Source organism: Musca domestica, unplaced genomic scaffold (assembly GCF_030504385.1).
Source record: "Musca domestica strain aabys unplaced genomic scaffold, Musca_domestica.polishedcontigs.V.1.1 11, whole genome shotgun sequence".
In the NCBI taxonomy this organism is placed as follows: domain Eukaryota; kingdom Metazoa; phylum Arthropoda; class Insecta; order Diptera; family Muscidae; genus Musca; species Musca domestica.
In genome coordinates this window covers 14,871,425-14,889,788 of record NW_026712133.1, presented here as the reverse complement: position 1 = coordinate 14,889,788, position 18,364 = coordinate 14,871,425, and the positions used below count along the sequence as shown (strand labels likewise).

The 18,364-nt window shown below is 37.7% G+C and overlaps 1 protein-coding gene across 1 annotated transcript in view; it reads right to left on the bottom strand.

Annotated features, from left to right (window-relative positions):
• The window catches only part of LOC101893477 (myosin-VIIa), a 56,681-nt gene that overhangs the window by 12,975 nt on the left and 25,342 nt on the right, over positions 1 to 18,364 (bottom strand). The window contains exons 4-6 of the mRNA XM_059131674.1: positions 15,661 to 16,176; positions 14,744 to 15,598; positions 2,496 to 2,708 (exon numbers count right to left, since the gene is read on the bottom strand). Of these exons, the coding sequence (XP_058987657.1) occupies positions 2,496 to 2,708; positions 14,744 to 15,598; positions 15,661 to 16,176 (1,584 nt within the window). The remainder of the gene's footprint in view (positions 1 to 2,495; positions 2,709 to 14,743; positions 15,599 to 15,660; positions 16,177 to 18,364) is intronic.

The following is an 18,364-nucleotide window of genomic DNA, read 5'->3' as shown; positions in this document are numbered from 1 at the left end:
TGATGTCCGGTATCAAATATAATTGTGGTGTAGTGCATATTACGCATCTAAGGGACTTTAACATCAAATCGGATGAAACATATAAATGGGCGGTATAGCTGTATCTGAACCGCTTTTCAGCAAAATTTGAAGTTCTTGCTAGGCTGAATTCCGTTGGAAGTGCCAAAACCCAATCCGTTCGGGCTGATATTAGACATTTGGCGCACAATAAACCAGAAAAAATAGCCCATACTCTTTAGAAGGGATCTTGTGTTGATGGAAATATTGAGATGTACCAAATCTGAATGGAATTGGATGTTAATTTCGCGTTTTATGAGCTTCATGGATATTCAAAATGCTGACATTTTGTGTGGGAGGTAACAGAAGGAGTGGACCGATATATCCCATCTTCACAGCAGATCTAGTGTTAGTAGAAATAATGTGATATGTGAAATATGAAGAGAACCTGGCGCTTATTTATTTCGGATTTTATAATTTTTTTACAAAGGAAGGGGACTTTAGCCAAAATGCTTATATCTCAAGAATACCTGGACCGATTTTTGACAAATTTTGTCAATTCAGAATGCCCTTTTGGTATAAAATGAAAAATGCACTTTTGGCATAAAATGATATTTTGTGTCATTTTTATACCCTACACTACAAGGTGGTCAGGGTATTATGTCTTTGTGCATTTGTTTGTAACAGGCAAAAGGAAACGATATAGACCCATAGTTCCTTTTGATGATCTGCATAGAATCACATTCTGAGTCGATTTATGCATGTCCGTCCGTCCGTCTGTCCATGTATTTTTGTAAACAAAGTGCAGTTCGCATTTATTGCCCTATCCAGATGAAATTTTGCACAAATCATTTGTTTGGCACAAGGACGAACCCTATTGAAATTGGAGATAGTCGGTCAAAATTTAGATACAGCTCCCATATATATCTTCGTCCGTTTTGCCTTTTATTGTGCACCAAACGTGTAATATCAGTCCGAATAGTATGGAATTTTGCACGTACGATCAGATTGGACCTGAAAATAAGTATGCCAAATTTGATTGAAATCGGTTAAGATATAGCTATGGCTCCCATATATACTGTTTTTTTTTGTCCTCCGCAGCCGTAATATGTACTCTGTAACAACAATATTTGGGGAAATATATTAAATACAGCTCAGAAATACATTTGTTAAATTTTATCTAGATTGGTTTAGATTTGGATATAGCTCCCATATATAACTTCGTCCGATTTACCTTGGATTGTGCACCAAACGTCTAATATTTGCCCAAATTGGATGAAATTTGTCACTTACGACCGAATTGAGTCTAGAAGCTAGAATGTCAAATTTGGTGAAGATCGGTTCAGATATAGCTATAGCTCCCCTATATACTCTTCATCCGATTTGTCATATTTGTGACCCACAGCCGTAATATGCACTCCGTAACAACGATATTCAGGGAAATATATCAAATACAGCTCAGAAATATCTTTGCCAAATTTTATCGAGATCGGCTCCGATTTGGATATAGCTCCCATATATATATATTTATCCGATTTCAAATTAATTGTGCACCAAATGGGCAATGCAAGTCCGAATTTAAAAGATACGAAGGCTTCGGCATATTTAGTCCTTAGAACTTTAATTGTTATGTGGAGCTCTACTAAATTAGCAAAGTGGTGTAGGGTATCATAAAGTCGGCCCCGCCCGACTTTAAGACTTTCTTTACTGGTTTTAATATATTTTATCGCATGGTATTTATTCAATTTGACTTATAAAATTGAAGTGTATATTTTGTAATATTTGTTCACCTTACAACACAGGTTGGGGTTATTATATACAGATTGCAATTATCGTCCGAATATAGCCAAAAATCCTAGACAAGAAAATCATATAGATGAGTCTAAATTGTAAAATGGACCACAACAACTATCAGAACGACGGAGTGCGTAAACATTGGGCAAATGTCCCTGGTCGAAAAGCTAAGGGTAATATCTGGGCAGGGCTCCATGGCATAGTTTCAAAAGCGAAATCGTCCAAAATGGATTTGGAGATAAGGGGCTTTCAACATATTGTAGTGTAGTAGGGTATCACATGGTCGGTCCCGCACGACTATAGTCCTTGCTTATTTGTTTTTAATGCGTCATATATACGGAAATGTTGAATAAATTTTAACTTCCTCCAAAGTTTTCCTAAAAATTTCAACTAACGCTATATAAACATTATAATCAGCTAATATATTCCCTTCTAATTATGCTAACTGTTATAATAGATTTTAGCCAAACAAATTATTGCAAACCTCACTTGTGGAATATGTTAGAGCCTTTTTTTAATTTCAAAAAAACTTTCCATTGTTTATAATTTTCGAGCAATGGAATAATTTCCAGTTTCGATTTCATTAAAAATTTAACACCAGTATATTATTTGGCGGAAATTATTATGGTTATTAACTTCACAAGTATTGTTTACAGCCGGCGTTTAGCTTAATATTTTAATTAGCACATCTGAACAATGCTTACCTGCGAGGCAATTTCGTCCAACGGCAAGTCATGATCAAGTAATGATTTTTTCAGCGGCTTCTTGCTATAATGACCAGTTACACCAGAATTGAAATAGGTTGCAGCGAATTTGGCAAAACTATATTCCGATGCATCGATATCGGGAACTTTGGTTTTGGGCAAGCGGATTGTGCCTCCAGTCGATGAATTTGTTTCAAGGGTTTTCTTCAAAGTCTGCGGACAAAAAAAAAAAATAAATTATTGAAATATTACATTCTAATTACCAACCACAACAATATAAACAAAAGAAAATGTCTCGTGTAAACAAACACCTTGACTCTGTTACTCGTACAACCCACAAAACACAAACATAGTGCAGTACACAAACACATTCAGCAAACAATAACACACACTGTAACAACAACAACAACGACAAATCTAGATCATAAATTATTAGTTTATTGTTTTCTTATTTTTTTGATGTTGTATTTTGTTATTGTTTTTCTACTTGACAAGAAATTATGATCGCTATTCACTTGTCAACGTTCTTTTCACTGTAGATCGTAAATATTTATCGGACTTGATGGCGGTCGCTTTAAGACTTTACTGATGCCATCAAATTTCTTTGATAGAAGTTAACTGTGGCGGTAGTTTATAACTCATATAAATTATGACAGCTAAATTTATCGTCTCTTGTATAAATACGAGGCGGGGTTATTTTCGTACAGTGGCTCAGTGCATTTGATGTAACAAAATTAATTTATGATATGATATTTATATCATACGTTTGTCATTCCATTTCTAACGTATCGAAATAATAATACTAAGAGAGTGGCATAACTCAAACCAGTAAGAAAAGATCAAAAGTCGGGCGGGCCCGAATACCCTACAACATTATGCGTATTTAGTAGAGCTAACGTAACAAAAAAGTATATATTCTTTATAAATTTGGCAGAGATATTTTCGAGCCGTATCTGATGCCCGGTATCAAACATCATTGTAGTGGGGTGGAATTAACGCATGGGAAGGACTTCAACACTAATTCGAATAAAACATATAAGTGGAAGCTATAGCTATATCTGAGCCGCTTCTCACACAGATGTCCAAAAATTCAGGTCATTTGGACTGGTATTTACCTTCTGGTGCACAATTAACCAGAAATCGGTTGAAAATATATATGGGAACTATATCTAAATTTGAACCGGTTCTCATTAATATCATTGGGTTCGTCCTTGGGCCAAACAAATAGAGGATGAGATTGAAAAACTGCAACTAACTTCAGTCTGCTGTCATTTCTAAGCCACTCGACCGACAGCTGTTAAAATTATTCCAGTGACAGCTCATTATATTGTTTACAAGCGTACAAAAGTATTTTGGTGAGAAGTCCTCCAGAAAAAAATTATTCGTGATGGAATTCAAGCGTGATAGTGTGATTTCTTTATATTTGGCTGGAAAATCACAAGTGGCTATCGTTAGAGCAATCCAGCATTTAAACGTGAATAAATCTTTTGTTTCTCGTACCATCGCTCATTACCGCGATAGTGGTAGCATAGCCCGACAGAAAACAGCAACATCAGCAGAAATTGTTCGAAAATCAAAGAAGCGACTTGATCGAAACCCTCGTCGCACTGGCCGAAAAATGGTACCCCTACATACAATTTTATAATTCAAGGATTGTCATCTATCAAATCTTCTAAAATAGGTAAATAGGACAAGGATTATCAAAATACCAAACATCGGTGAGTATCGTTATATGTGCGCAATAGGAAAACGTGGAACTAAATATTCAATGTTCTGCCACCGGGCTAGAACCCACTATAAACTATAAATACCAATTTTTATGAAAGTATTGAATATCGGCAGGTGCCGTTATATCGGGGATATACCAAAACGTGGACCTATACATACAATGTTTCGCCACACGAGCTAGAACTCATTATGAGCTACAAATACCAAAAATCGTGATATCGTGATTTCCACTATATTGGGTCTACGACGAATATTTAAGGATATTACAAATGGAATAACAAGGTTAATATACCCTCCTTTTTAGGCGGAGGGCATAATAATTTAAAAGAAATAAGCAAAGGCTATGGTCGTGCGGTGCCGTCCACATTATTTGAAGTAGAGCTTCAACATTTGGCAGAACAATTTGTATTATGTTTAGGATGGTTGGTATCGAAAATGATATATCGGTCCACGTTTTGGTATAGCCGCCATTTAAATTTGGTATTTGAAATTCGTAACGGATACTACAGCATGTGACAGAAAATTGTCTATGAAGGTCCACATATCTGCATAGCCCCCATATAACGGTACCTCCCTATATTCGGTATTTTATTAAATTATTAAATTTTAACGACATTATTCACCGGAATTGTTTCAAATTTGGTATTTTAAGTTCGTCATGGATACTACAGCCTATGACAGAAACTTTTAAGTGCAGGTCCACGTTCTGGTATGGCCCCCGTATAATGGTACCTCCCCATATCCGATGTTTTGATGATTTTATCTACATTATTCACCATTCGTTTTTTTAACGGTTTTTATTTTTTGAAAATTGCTAAATTCGTTCCAAATTGTGGATGGTGTTCAAGGTTCGGCCTGGCCTTACAGCTTTTTTAATTGTTTCTTCCTAAATGGTAGAGGGTATCAAAAGATACAACATATTGTTTAAATGTATGGTCACAAGGCAAGTGGATGAATTCTCCTTGAACTATCCACCATCTGTCGCTTTGAGACACTGTCTATACCTTCTGGTATGTTGCAAAAACAAATATCAGAAAAACGTTGATTTTTTTCTTCATTCATCCGTTAAGTGATAAGACACGTTGAACTATAAATTATTAGAGTAAATATTGAGTATCCGGTGATCACTCTTGTGGACCGAGGGGTCACACACAAAAACACAAGGCAAGTTGAGTGTAGGGGCACCAAGAGGCATAATTTCACACCTTATCGATCGATGTTTATGATGGGCTCTCCAAGTGGTCGCTCGTAAATAAATACATACATATGTTCGCCAACAATTTTAAATGTTAACATTTATGTTCGACCCACCACATTCATTGATTTATAGGTAGATAGATGCACGGATAAGAGAGTGCGACTAAATAAAGAGAGAAAGTGAGAATCAATGAAAATTCGAATTGGTAATGGGTGATTACACAAAAACAATTGACCGAGTGTGAGAAGCCAATGGACGCGTAAAGGAGAAAAAAACATAGAACGTAGAATTGATAAAATCAATATTTAGTTTAATACAAGCATATGGATGTGTGTATGTGTATGGTATGTGTGTATGTATATCTCAATACGTTTAAATATAGTAATGACTTAAGCCGTGCTATTATAGCAGTCAAATTTTGAAGGGTCTTAACCATTTCATTTCATTAGGTTTCATTTAGTCGTTCCCGGCGGTTGGTGTGCACAACACTTTGAAGTTACTTTGGGTTTGGTTGCAGCAGCCACGGATTCAGTGAGTAAGGATGGAGAAAACAGAAATAAAATATTTTTTTTCGAATTTGGGATACATGGAGTTTTATTTATTACGTAAGGATTCAGAGGATAAGTATTTATGAAATAAAGCGATTTAAGATATCGGGTGTAATACTTCGTAAAAAAAGGAATTTTTATGGTTGGTTGTGTTTTTTTTTTTTGTGTTGAAAATTGAGCATATATTCAGTGATGGTGAGTTTTATATCAAAATCATCGGGAATATTAAAGAAATGTTTAATTACGATGCATTGTAAAAAAACAAAATATTTTGGATGTTTGGTCTGTTCCAGATATTCAAAAATGCAAAAAATGTTCAACACCATAACGGATTTTCATTTTATGATGTCGAAGAAATGTAAATATATTAGATTCTTGCGGGTTTTGGAACTGAACAATTTTTGCTCTGAGTTGCACAGTAATCTTTAACTTTAGAAAAAAAAGTTCTTAAGTGAATTTCCAAAATACTATAAAAGGGAACGAAATGTTTTGCATAGCCATAGCCTTTAATTCCCTTCGCCATTAAAATATTTAAATTATCGGTTGTATAATCTATAAGTTACCGTTACCTGCGCTTTATTCAAATCCTGTAAGAGCGCTCAACACTTTTGCGAGTGTAACTTCAAACGATTTAGATTTTAAAATATGAAATTATAGCCACATTCACCGGTTCACTTGGATAAATACCAGACACCAGTAAAACGAATAAATACCTGGTATTTAGTCGATTTTTTATTGGTTTGTAAAATTTTTGCCTGTCTATAAAGAATTTAGCGAATTCCGATTTTAAATTTTTGGATAAATATCCGGGAATTTACACGTGAATTTACCTAAATGGTGGTCAAAAACTATTTTGTAGAAATTTCCTCAAACAAATTCATCATGCAGTGCTTTTTATACACTCCACCATACTCTCTGCCCGTCTGTCTGTTGTAATCACGCTATCTTTCGAATGAATTGAGATAGATGGCTAAAATTTTGAACACATGTTTATTTTTCTAGTAGGCAGTTTTCACATAGCCCCCATATAAAGGTACCTCCCGATATTCGGTATTTTGATGATTTCAGCGACATTAGTCACCGGAATTGTTTAAAATTTGGTATTTGAAGTTCGTAATGGATACTACAGCCTATGACAGAAAATTGTCTGTGCAGGTCCACGTCTTCGTACAGCCCCCATATAAAGGTACCTCCCATTATTCGGTATTTTTAGCGTCAATATTCACGGGAATTGTTTCAAATTACTTATTTAGAGTTCGTAATGGTAACTACATTCTGTGACGGAAAATTGTCTATGCAGGTCCAGGTCTTCGTATAGGCCCCATATACCAGTACCTCCCTATATTCGGTATTTTGACGAGTTTAGGTACAATACCCACCGAAATTGTTTGAAATGTCGTATTTGAAGTTCGTAATGGATGCTACAGCCCATGACAAAAAATTGTCTACGCTGGTTCAGGTACCTCCCTACATTCGATATTTTGTTGATTTTAGCTGCATTATTCACCGTTTATTTCAAGTTTTGAATTTGAATATGGTAATAACTTATGACAAGCAATACCCATGTAGCTGCACGTCGTATAGACCCCAATATATCGGCAATATTCCTTTTTTTTTTAATGTTCACAAAATTTTTTAAGGATTTTGTTTTTTGAAAATTTCTAAATTCGTTCCAAATGGTGGAGGGTATTCACAGTTCGGCCCAGCCGAACTTACTGCTTTTCAACATGTTTATAATCTTATGATACATTTCGTAAACAAAACCAGCAAGGAAAGGTCAAAAGTCGGGCGCAGCAGACTATGTGATACCCTACACCACTATGCGTATTTAGTAGGGCTCTCGTAACAAAAAAGTTCATATTGGGAACCTATGTGAAGTAGATCATACCCACTATGAACCAAATAACATTGCTGTATAGTTCATGATATGGGTTCGATAAGGATTATATTAAAAAATATTTATTGGAGCAATAGGTATACCGGACGGAGTTTCACCAAATTGTAAAATTCGGTTGAATATGGAAAAGTCTAATCAATTTGGGCTGATATTACATATATGGTGAGCAATATGGGAGCTATATCCAAATCTTAACCGATCTTAAAAAATTTATCATTATTATTATAATTTATGAGCCTTATTTGACATCTGGTACCAAATATTATTGTTGTGCAGTGCATATTACGCATGTGAGGGAATTAAACACCAAATCGGATAATATATATATGGGAGCTATAGCTATATCTTAACCGATTTTCACCAAATTTGAAGATCTTACTTCTAGACTAAAATCGGTAGGTACTGCCAAAATTCAGGTCATTTGGACTCAACTTGGTCATTTGGTGCATAATTAAATCGAAATCGTTTGAAGATATATATGGGAGCTATATCTAAATTTGAACCGATTTCTATAGGGTTCGTCGTTGGGTCATACAAATATTTTTTGGAAAATTACATCTCAAACTTACATCTCCTATCTCACTTCCTTCTCCATGTTCCCCATGTCCGAACTAGGAAAATCAAAACGTTAAAATCTTGCTCAAGTTATGTCTAGAGATTTTCATTATTTTCACAAGGGAATATATGGAGCAAGCGATGATGTAGTTCCCATATAAAGATAAGGCCGATTTATTGTATATTCAGAAAATTAACTGCTTTTGCCAAAGTAATTCTTGTAAACCGATTTTGAATTTTCTGCTCAGAGTTGGCGTTCTTGCTGTGGTCAATATCTTAAAAATACTTGCAATCTCACATTGCCAAATATGGGGACTATACCAAAACGTTGGCCGAGTTCAAAATCCTTTGGAACAAAGCTGACGAAAATCCTGAATTATAGCGTATTTTATATAACAAGTTGGTCAAATCTTAAAAAACCTGAAATGGAGTGGTGTCAAAAAATGGGGGATATTCACCATACACCAACGTATGGAAACGTACACCAAAAACATTTTACGGCAATCAACTTATGCAACAGCAAATCTCGGGGTGGGAAATCCTTAGTGGAGTTGATAGTATTCCGTTAGTAAATTAAAATCCAAAAAGGGGTTTTGGGTTCCCGGACCAAATTTTTAAGCCCCATTATATATTAAGCCCCATTAACCATACACAAAGGTAACCTAATATTTTACTCTACAGGGTGAATAAATCCTTTGAGTCTCGTACCATCGCTCATTACGGTGATACTGGTAGCGTAGCCCGACTTCAAGGAAGTGGACGGAAGAAAAAAGCAACATCAGCAGAAATGGTTCGAAAAGTAAAGAAGCGACTTGATCGAAACCCGCGTCGCAGTGGCCGAAAAATGGCTCGTGAGCTGAAAATATCGCAATATTCCATTCAGAAAATATTGAAAAATGAGCTCGGGGTAAAGCCATTGAAATTCCAAAAAGAGCAAGAACTTACACCGCAACAGAAAGAAAATAGACTCAAAAGAGCTAAAGAGTTGCTTCGTTTGGCCGAAAGTGGTGAACTGCCGAATTTGGTTTTCTCCGATGAGGAAACATTAGTTGTCCAGCAGTTTGTAAACAAACAAAATGATCGGGTTTACTTGCCAAAGAGGTCAGCTGAAAATGTGCACCTTCGGTTGGCCACCAGAACTCAAGCGCCGGTCATGGTGATGGTGTGGGCCGCCATAACAGCCGATGGTCGTTCTCTGCTCGTATTAGTTGACCATTGTATCAGAATAAATGCCGAATATTATCGCGTAAATATTCTGGAGGGTGTATTAAAGCTTTGGGCACGTAATCATAATTCGTGCCAAAGGTGACAAATTCGAACAAGTCTAAACTTATTCTAAAATTTAATGCTATTTCCGACATTTTTTCTTTCATTCAATAAAATTTTAAAACTGAGACTGATCGGTAACGTGCCATAATGTACACCTTCAGACCCTCAGTGACCCTCATGCCAGATTTTATATGTTGGATCAGCATTAAGCCTTCGGCCTAACGTGAGGGATTACGAATGGAATGACAAAATTAATATACACCCCATAGCAAGGTGTAGGGTATACGAATGTATTAAATACCAAAAAGTAACAAATACTTAAATGCAACAAAAGTGTTATTCAGAAGCCAGAATTTGTACAATGTTATTGTTAGAATTTCGACATGCAAAGAGATACTAAATATTGCACTATTGCGGCCACATGATTGAGGTAGAAGGCTAAAATTCAGGTTAAGTTTGTGAATGAGGCAGGTCGGTCCGCGTTTTCGTATAACTCTCATACAACCCTACTAAGACACATTTTCAAAGGGAATTGCTTAAATTTGTAATGGGTCCCACCTCCTGTGGCAGAACATTGTCCATATATCCTCGGGTTTCCCTTATGTTTCGGTATTTCCCGATATTCGGTATTCTGACGATTTTAGCCAGATTTTTCAGAGGAATCATTTAAAATTCGGTATAAAGAGTTTCTAATGGGTTCTATCTTCTGTGGCAGAGGACTGCTGGAATAGACTCATTATTTCTTTTATTACTCATAAGGCGGTTCTTCCGTTTTTTTGTTGTTGGGGATTGAAGCCACAATTTTTATTATACTCTCAGCATTATGGCTAAAGAGGATATTTATATATATATCATTTGGTACTGCCAAAACTTGCCTCATCGACATAACGGTTTTAGATCCCAGGTCTCTTTGGACCAAATAAGTTTCAGGACATTTGGAGTCGATCTGGGGGGTGTCCGTCCGTCCGTCTGTCTGGCTGGCGAACACGATAACTTTCGAAGCGAGTATCCGATTTAATTCAAACTTGGGGCAACGTAATATTTTTATCAAACTTAGATCGAGTTCGGAGATGGGCAATCTCAGTTCGCTCCATCATGTACCTTCCCCACAGAGGGTAAACATTTTGAATAATTAAAAGTCTTATAAAATTTGAAATAAACATCCGAATATCTTCAAATTTCACAAATTCCAATATTTCTATTAGACAAGATCATGTGGGAATATAAAATATATCGGATCACTCCATCTTGCACCTCCCCCACAAAGTTTCAAAATTTTGGATAATCATAACTCTTAAAAACCATGAAGCTCGCAAGGTCAAAACATCCAGTTTCTTTCAAACTCGGCACATCCCAATATTTCTATCAGCAGAAGATTTGACGTAAAGATGGAATATATAGGTCCACTCATTCTGATACCTCTCCCACAAAGGGTCAAACATTTCAATAACTTTATTTATCATAACTTGTGAAACATATTAGGTGTTCTTAAAGTATCGAAATATTTATCTCAACATGAGTTCTGATGTAAACTCCTTATTCACAAAAGATTAAAATTTTGATTGACAACTACTCGTATAAAATTGGAAATAAATGTTAGATCATCATTAAAATATACTCCCATTATTTTTATTACTATTAGACGAAAATTAATACATAGGTCCACTATATCTGAAACCTCACGTAGTGAAGGAAGTGGTCGATATAGTCAAAACCTGGCATGTGTAACGGAAAATATTGGCCAACTCCTTCCTACCATCCGGCGTAAATATTTTAACAATCATAAAGTGAGGCAATATTTATTTTTATGAATGGACATTGCCGGAGATTCTCATTTATTTTTTTTATTTTTTTAAACTTGGAATTTCAGAATGGTCGGTCCAAGTTTTGGTATAGCCCCCATAAAACTGTAGCCACAGAATTAAGGGCTTATGGTTGGTTTAGTCAAAATTTAAACCCGAATTAGCTTTAAATTGCCAGTTTGTGCTCTCAGTTTGCAGGAGAAATCCTTGCATAGAACTGTCCATATAGGCTAAAATTTTGGTATAGCCTCCATATAAATGTTCCTCCTGTTATTCGGTATTTTCACAATTTTAGCCACATTTTTCCTTAAGAATGTTTCAAATCAGGTATATAGAGGTTGTAGTTGGTGCCCCTAATTACAGAAAATTGCATGTACAGACCCACGTCTTTGCATAGCCCCCATATAACGATATCGCCTGACATTCCGTATATTCACGACTTCAGCCATACCGAAATTGTTTTGAATTTAGATTTTGGAATTCGCAATGGGTACCACATCCTATGATTGAAAATTACCTAAAAATGTCTACGTCTTCCTTTTTTCCATATGATATAGGATATTAAAAGTTCGGGCGGACCTAATTTATCTGTTTATACCCTACACCACATAGCGGTAAGGGTATAATGTCTTTGTGCATTTGTTGTAACATGGAGAAAGAAGCGAATTAGACCCATTAGTTAGTTAGTTACTCTTGAGGATCTTCATAGAATCACTTTTTGAGTCGATTTATGCATGTCAGTCCTTCCATGTATTTTTGTGAAAAAAGCATGTCGCTTTTATTATCCGATTGGCGATAATCGAATCAGATTTAGATATAGCCCCATATATCTTCAACCGATTTCGGGTTAATTGTGCACCAAATGGCTAATATAAGTCTAAATGACCTGTTTTTTGGTACGTCCCACGAATACGAATTCAATCAAGAAGCAAGCTAATCAAATTTGGAGAAACTCGGTTCAGATATAACTTTAGCTCCCATATATATGTTTCATCCGATTTGGTGTTAAAGTCTCTCACATGCGTAATATGCACTCCAGGAGAATGATCGATCGATTCAGATTAGGATATAGCTCCCATATATATTTTTATGCGATATCAGGTTTATTGTGCACCAAACGGCTAATATCGGCCTGAATTTTGGCAATTACGACTTAATTTATCCTATAAATCAGTATTTCAAATTTGGTGTAAAACGGTTCAGAAATAGCTATGCCCTCGTATATATGTTTTATCAGATTTGGAGTTTAAAGTCCCTCACAGAGGTAATATGCATCCTACAACAATGATCTTTGGTACCAAATATAAGATACAGCTCCGAAATAAGTGTATCAAATTTTGTCAAGATCGGTTCATATTTGGGAATAGCTCCCATATATATCCTCAACCGATTTCGGGTTAATTGTGGACCAAATGGCCAATATCTGTCCAAAAGTTCTGAATTGTGGTACCTCCGACCGAATTCAGACTAGAAGCACGTACATAAAATTTGGAGAAAGTCGGTTCAGATATAGCTATAGCTCTCATATATATGTTTCATCCAATTGTACCCCACAAGAATGTTATTGGGTACCAGATATCTTATAGAGATCGAAAGTATTTCTGCCAAATTTTTGTCGATATTGGCTATGATTTGTATATAGATTCAATATATATCCCTAATCCAATTTCAGCTTGTATGTGCAAATAGTGGCTAAATCAGCCCAAATGGAGTGAATTTCGGGACGTACGTTTACATTTTGTGTAACTCGGCTCTGATATATATTTTTTTTAATATAACCTTTCTTCAAGTGATATCATGCGCTCTATAGCAAACTATAACTGTTTTAAAGTCCAATGTTGATGGGTGGTATGATCTACTTGAAATAAATTATTTTGTTACGGGAGCTCCACTAAATATGCATAGTGGTGTGGGGTATCATATAGTCGGCCCCGCCCGACTTTTGACTTTTCCTTACTGTTTGTTTTTATTTGTTCTAATGCAAATCCATTTTTCATCTGGTCCCTTTTGGGTCCACCCTGGACCTCTAAAAATAGAACAACATCAAATGTATGTGTGGAGGAAGTTGAGTTTACTGAGATCACGCTTGAGGACTATCTCCAAGCGAGCGCCGTTTAAATTATACAAATTTTCAAAAATATGTAGCTTGTAAATACCGTATTTCCTCGCTTGGTTTGAATGATTGGTGATGGTAAGGCAATGCCAGCAAACAAACAAATTAAATGAAATAAAATAACAAGAAAAACTAAACTACATTGTCAAATTGTGCATTAAAGCTAGCGCCACCACCACCATGATCATCCACCAAAGGCATCTAAGGTAGAAACACAATGAAGCAGTTAATCCAAACAACTGGGTTAGTTCGTGTTTGCCAAAAAAGACAAATCCCTATGTTTGTTTTAAGAGTGTTGCCAAAGCAGCTTCATTTTGTTTCTCTCTTAAAAAATCAATACCAAAACGAAAGCACACAGAAAAAAACATACACAAAATACAAACTACAATTTTGTTTTTTTTTTTTTACAATTAGCATGTCATGGACATAAATATATAAAATTTTATTTACAATAAATAATATACAATCATTTTTTTTTTTTTTTGCAATAATCGGTTTGAGGTAATTTCATTGTGTGGCTGACAAGAATAACAACAAAACATTAAAAAGAATTAAAAATTAATAAATTTAAATAAATATTTATACAAATAATTTAACAAAACATATAATCCTGGAGCGGCAGAGGGAGGGAGACAGGTAAAAAAAACTTATCGCTACAAAAATAAACATTAATGAATTGCAAACTACTGGTGAAGCTGATTGGCTAAGTGCCTTGTGTGTGTGTGTGGGAAAGCGGAAAATACTGGCACAAAATGAAATGAATTTTTAATACCACCAACCCAACCATCCAACCACCAAACCAATCGATCGTCAAGGCTTTGAGAAAGGCCTCATCAGTATTTCATTTGGCTTAAGAAAAGAAAAAACTGATAATTTTTCCAAATGCATTTACTGCCCGGCATACAGGGAGCAAGAGCGAAAGAGAGAAAGGGGCGACAGATTGCACTATCTCTAGTTTTGTATTTATTTACAAACGTGTCTGATTTGCATATTTGCGTGGCGGAGGTTGAGGCACTGTCGATTCGTAATAATTTACCGGACGCGATAACAGTTTTGTGGGTATTATACGAGGTTTACTTAACACTTTCTCGAACATTTGCGATTTCTCTTTGACATTCGGCCCCACAGGGCCACTTACATCGGCATCGTTGAGGAAGCCAAAGACATCATCGACAATCTTCTTTGATGACTCGACATCAATGTAATTGTTATTGTTAAAATCTTCCTGTGGTCGAGCGTGGCCATTTGTGATGCGTGGTCTGGGCTCAGGACTCTTTTGAAGTGGATCAATGCCCTTCAATCGTTTCTGATAATTATCCTCGGCATGTTGTTTCCAGCGACGTTCACCTTCACGGCGATATTGCTCCTCCTCCTGCTTCCGTAGGGCTCGCAATTCTTTCAGTTTAACCAAACGCTGAGCATATTTGGCCTTGAATTCTTTGCGTGCCAGATAACCTCTACAACGGGCTTGCAGCAAAGTCACACGTCTTCGCAGCTGGGCAAAATCGTAGGTTAATTGACGCGATTGCACTTTGGCCGCCAGACGATGGAATCCTCTGTGCATGAGTAAAAAGTCTCGGCGCGGTTTACAGGCTCTCCAATTTCTTTGGATAACAATTGCAGCATTGCGATATTTCTCCAAATAACGCTTGAAGATGAGGCGACGTACCGCCCTCTGAATGGTAACGATGGCTTTGAGTATGGCCCGTGATCTTTCCTCCTCCAATATGACATCATCGCAATCTTTGAGAAAGACTTTGGTCAAACCGAATTGATGATCAGATTTCAGTGATAATTCATTATGGCAAATATCCTCGGTCACTTGGCGATAGTTCACCTTGTCCAGGGGGCCAAGGCCACGCATTAGAACACGATAGCGTAGCACAAATTCCTTGTACGTATGGCGTATGGGATAGCCGGCACGTCTGATGCGGGCCGTTTCCATCATGCCGGAATAGCGCAGCTGGCGGACACATAGCTCCCGATCAAATTGCTAAAAAAGAACAAAAAATAAATCAATTATTTTATATTTTCTCAAAAAATTCTCTCACTTACATTCGGTTGCTTGTTCTCATTGGGTTTGATGCAACGTATAAAGAAGGGATGGGCAGCCGACAGAGTACGCATCAACAACTCCAACGAGTTACGAAATTTCACCGACAACGTCACCTGTTTCTTAATCGTATCGAACGGCACCGTCACAGGGAATATTTGTTTCAAAAATTTATTCTTCGATTTGGCAATCATTGTATTCAGATCCATACTAAACGAATCCCGATTCTTTTCCAAAAATCCTTGGGTATTATACATCACAACACCGGCATAATGCTTAATGCCGAACAGAGTATTTGATCTGGATTTGGTTTTGACATAAATCGATCGATTACCATGCTGAGCATGCAGTTTTTCGACAAGCGTGAAATCAGTGCCCTTGGGGAATTTCGATTCCTCATCGATTAGAGACATTATGTTGATCGCTTTCATGCCGATTAAATCCAAAACATCTTGATTATCTTGAAATTCAATGTGCTGCCAACTAATGTTTTCCTGTTGATATTCCGATTGTTCCATCTGTAAAAGAATAACCATAGTGAGATATTACTTCAATATATTTTAAATATATAGGCTTTAAAAAATTCCTGAAATTATTAAATTAAATTATAGTTAAACTGGTTATGTGACTTGGTTTCATAAATCCTCCTGTCTCATAAGGGTAAATGACGACGGAATTCGAGCGCGACTTTGACTATCACTTAATATGACATGAGTGGATAGTCGCGCTCGAATTCCGTCGTCATTTACCCTTATGAATTGACATTAATATGGCATGCAACGATGGCAAACTGATTATGTATCCCCACCTCAACTTCCTACAAAAGCAGTTCCGGACAATGCATCATTTCTCCAATTTAATTGTGATGGTCTCAGAGGTAAGATCAACGAAATTGTAAGCTTTATGAGTCGGAAGAACATCAAGGTCGCAGCGATCCAGGAGACGAAGCTGAGTACCACCTGCAGGCTTCAAAGTTGTGATGGATACAACGTACTGAGGAAGGATCGCTCCAGAGGTGGAGGTGGAGGATTAGCGTTCCTATTGCACCACTCTGTCCAGTACAGACCTATCTCGCCTGAGCTTGACTCTAGTGACCCGTACATGGAATGTATGGGGGTAGCGGTCAAGTGTGGAACCGCCGAGGTAGAGGTGCTCAACGTGTACATTCCGCCGTTAAATAGCTGTGCCCCACGTTATATGCCCAATATCAGTTCACTACTGGTAGGCAATAACCGTCTGGTGCTAGGGGATTTCAATGCCCATCATGAATTATGGCATTCCGTCCTAGGTAATGACCAGAGAGGCATGGCGCTGGCTGAGCAAATCGATAGCTCCACGTTTTGCACAGCGAATGAGGACGCGCCCACCAGAATAAGGGGAGACTGCCACAGTTCTCCGGACATATCCATCGTGTCCCCAGGTCTGACGAATGACGTAACTTGGCAATCAGTCATTTCTCTAGGCTCAGACCACCTCCCCATTATTATCGCCATCAATAGACCACCCGACTTCATCGACTCTGAACGCCGCACTTTCCTTAACCACGGGAAAGCTAATTGGCAAGAATTCAGAGAGTATACCAATCGCCGCTTCAGAGAACTGCCCAACCCATCTGATGTTCAGGTAGCAGATAGGTGTTTCCGGGACATCATCAAAGCTGCAGCCGCTCGCTATATACCTGCTGGTCGAATACCTGAAATAAGACCAAATTTCCCAGCAGAGGCAGCGGGATTAGCAAACGAGCGAGATGAGCTTCGCCGTACTAACCCTAATAACCCCAGAGTCAGGGAACTTACTCTGGAGGTAAACAGGTTAGTAGGCGAGCATAAGCGGAAAAAGTGGCTAGAACATCTGAAGCATTGCAACATCGGTACCGGAACGAGTAAATTGTGGGCAACGGTTAAGTCGCTTTCGAACCCTGGAAAAAAGGACGATCGGACATCTGTCTCATTTAACGGCGTAGAAGTGACAGATCCGAAGAGGTGCGCGTGTTATTTTAACCGGCAGTTTGTAGAGCACCCCGAGAGTGACAGGGCGAAGAGAAGGATACTACGCCGTGTACGATCCCTTCCAGCCGAGGAGGTACCACCACAATTTACGTTGGCAGATGTTGCACAGGTCATCAGAAGCGCAAAGTCATCCAAAGCGCTTGGTCCTGACGGAATCTCAATGGTGATGTTGAAGCAACTGGATGAACCAGGAGTTGAGTATCTGACAAAGCTTCTCAATCTGTCGTTAGCCACCCTAGTAGTTCCCGATGCCTGGAAAATGGGCAGGGTGGTCCCGCTACTGAAGCCAGGCAAGGATGCCAGCAAAAGTGATTCATACAGGCCGATATCACTTTTGTCACCAGTAGCAAAGACGCTTGAGGCTTTACTCCTCCCCAGCATAAGAGAGTGTTTCCCAGTAGCCGATCATCAACACGGATTCCGAAAATTGCATAGCACAAAAACAGCTTTACACGCCATTTCCACACATGTCAGTAGAGGTCTCAACCAGAACAGGCCGTGCGATAGAACAGTTATGGTGGCACTTGATTTATCAAAAGCCTTTGATACAGTCAATCACGCCACACTGTTCGAGGACATTGAACGCACCACCCTCCGGCCAAGTTTGAAACGTTGGATAGTAAACTACATGTGTGGACGCCAGTCGTACGTGGAATTCAGAAACAAGAAGTCGAGCATCCGTAGAGTTAAACAGGGA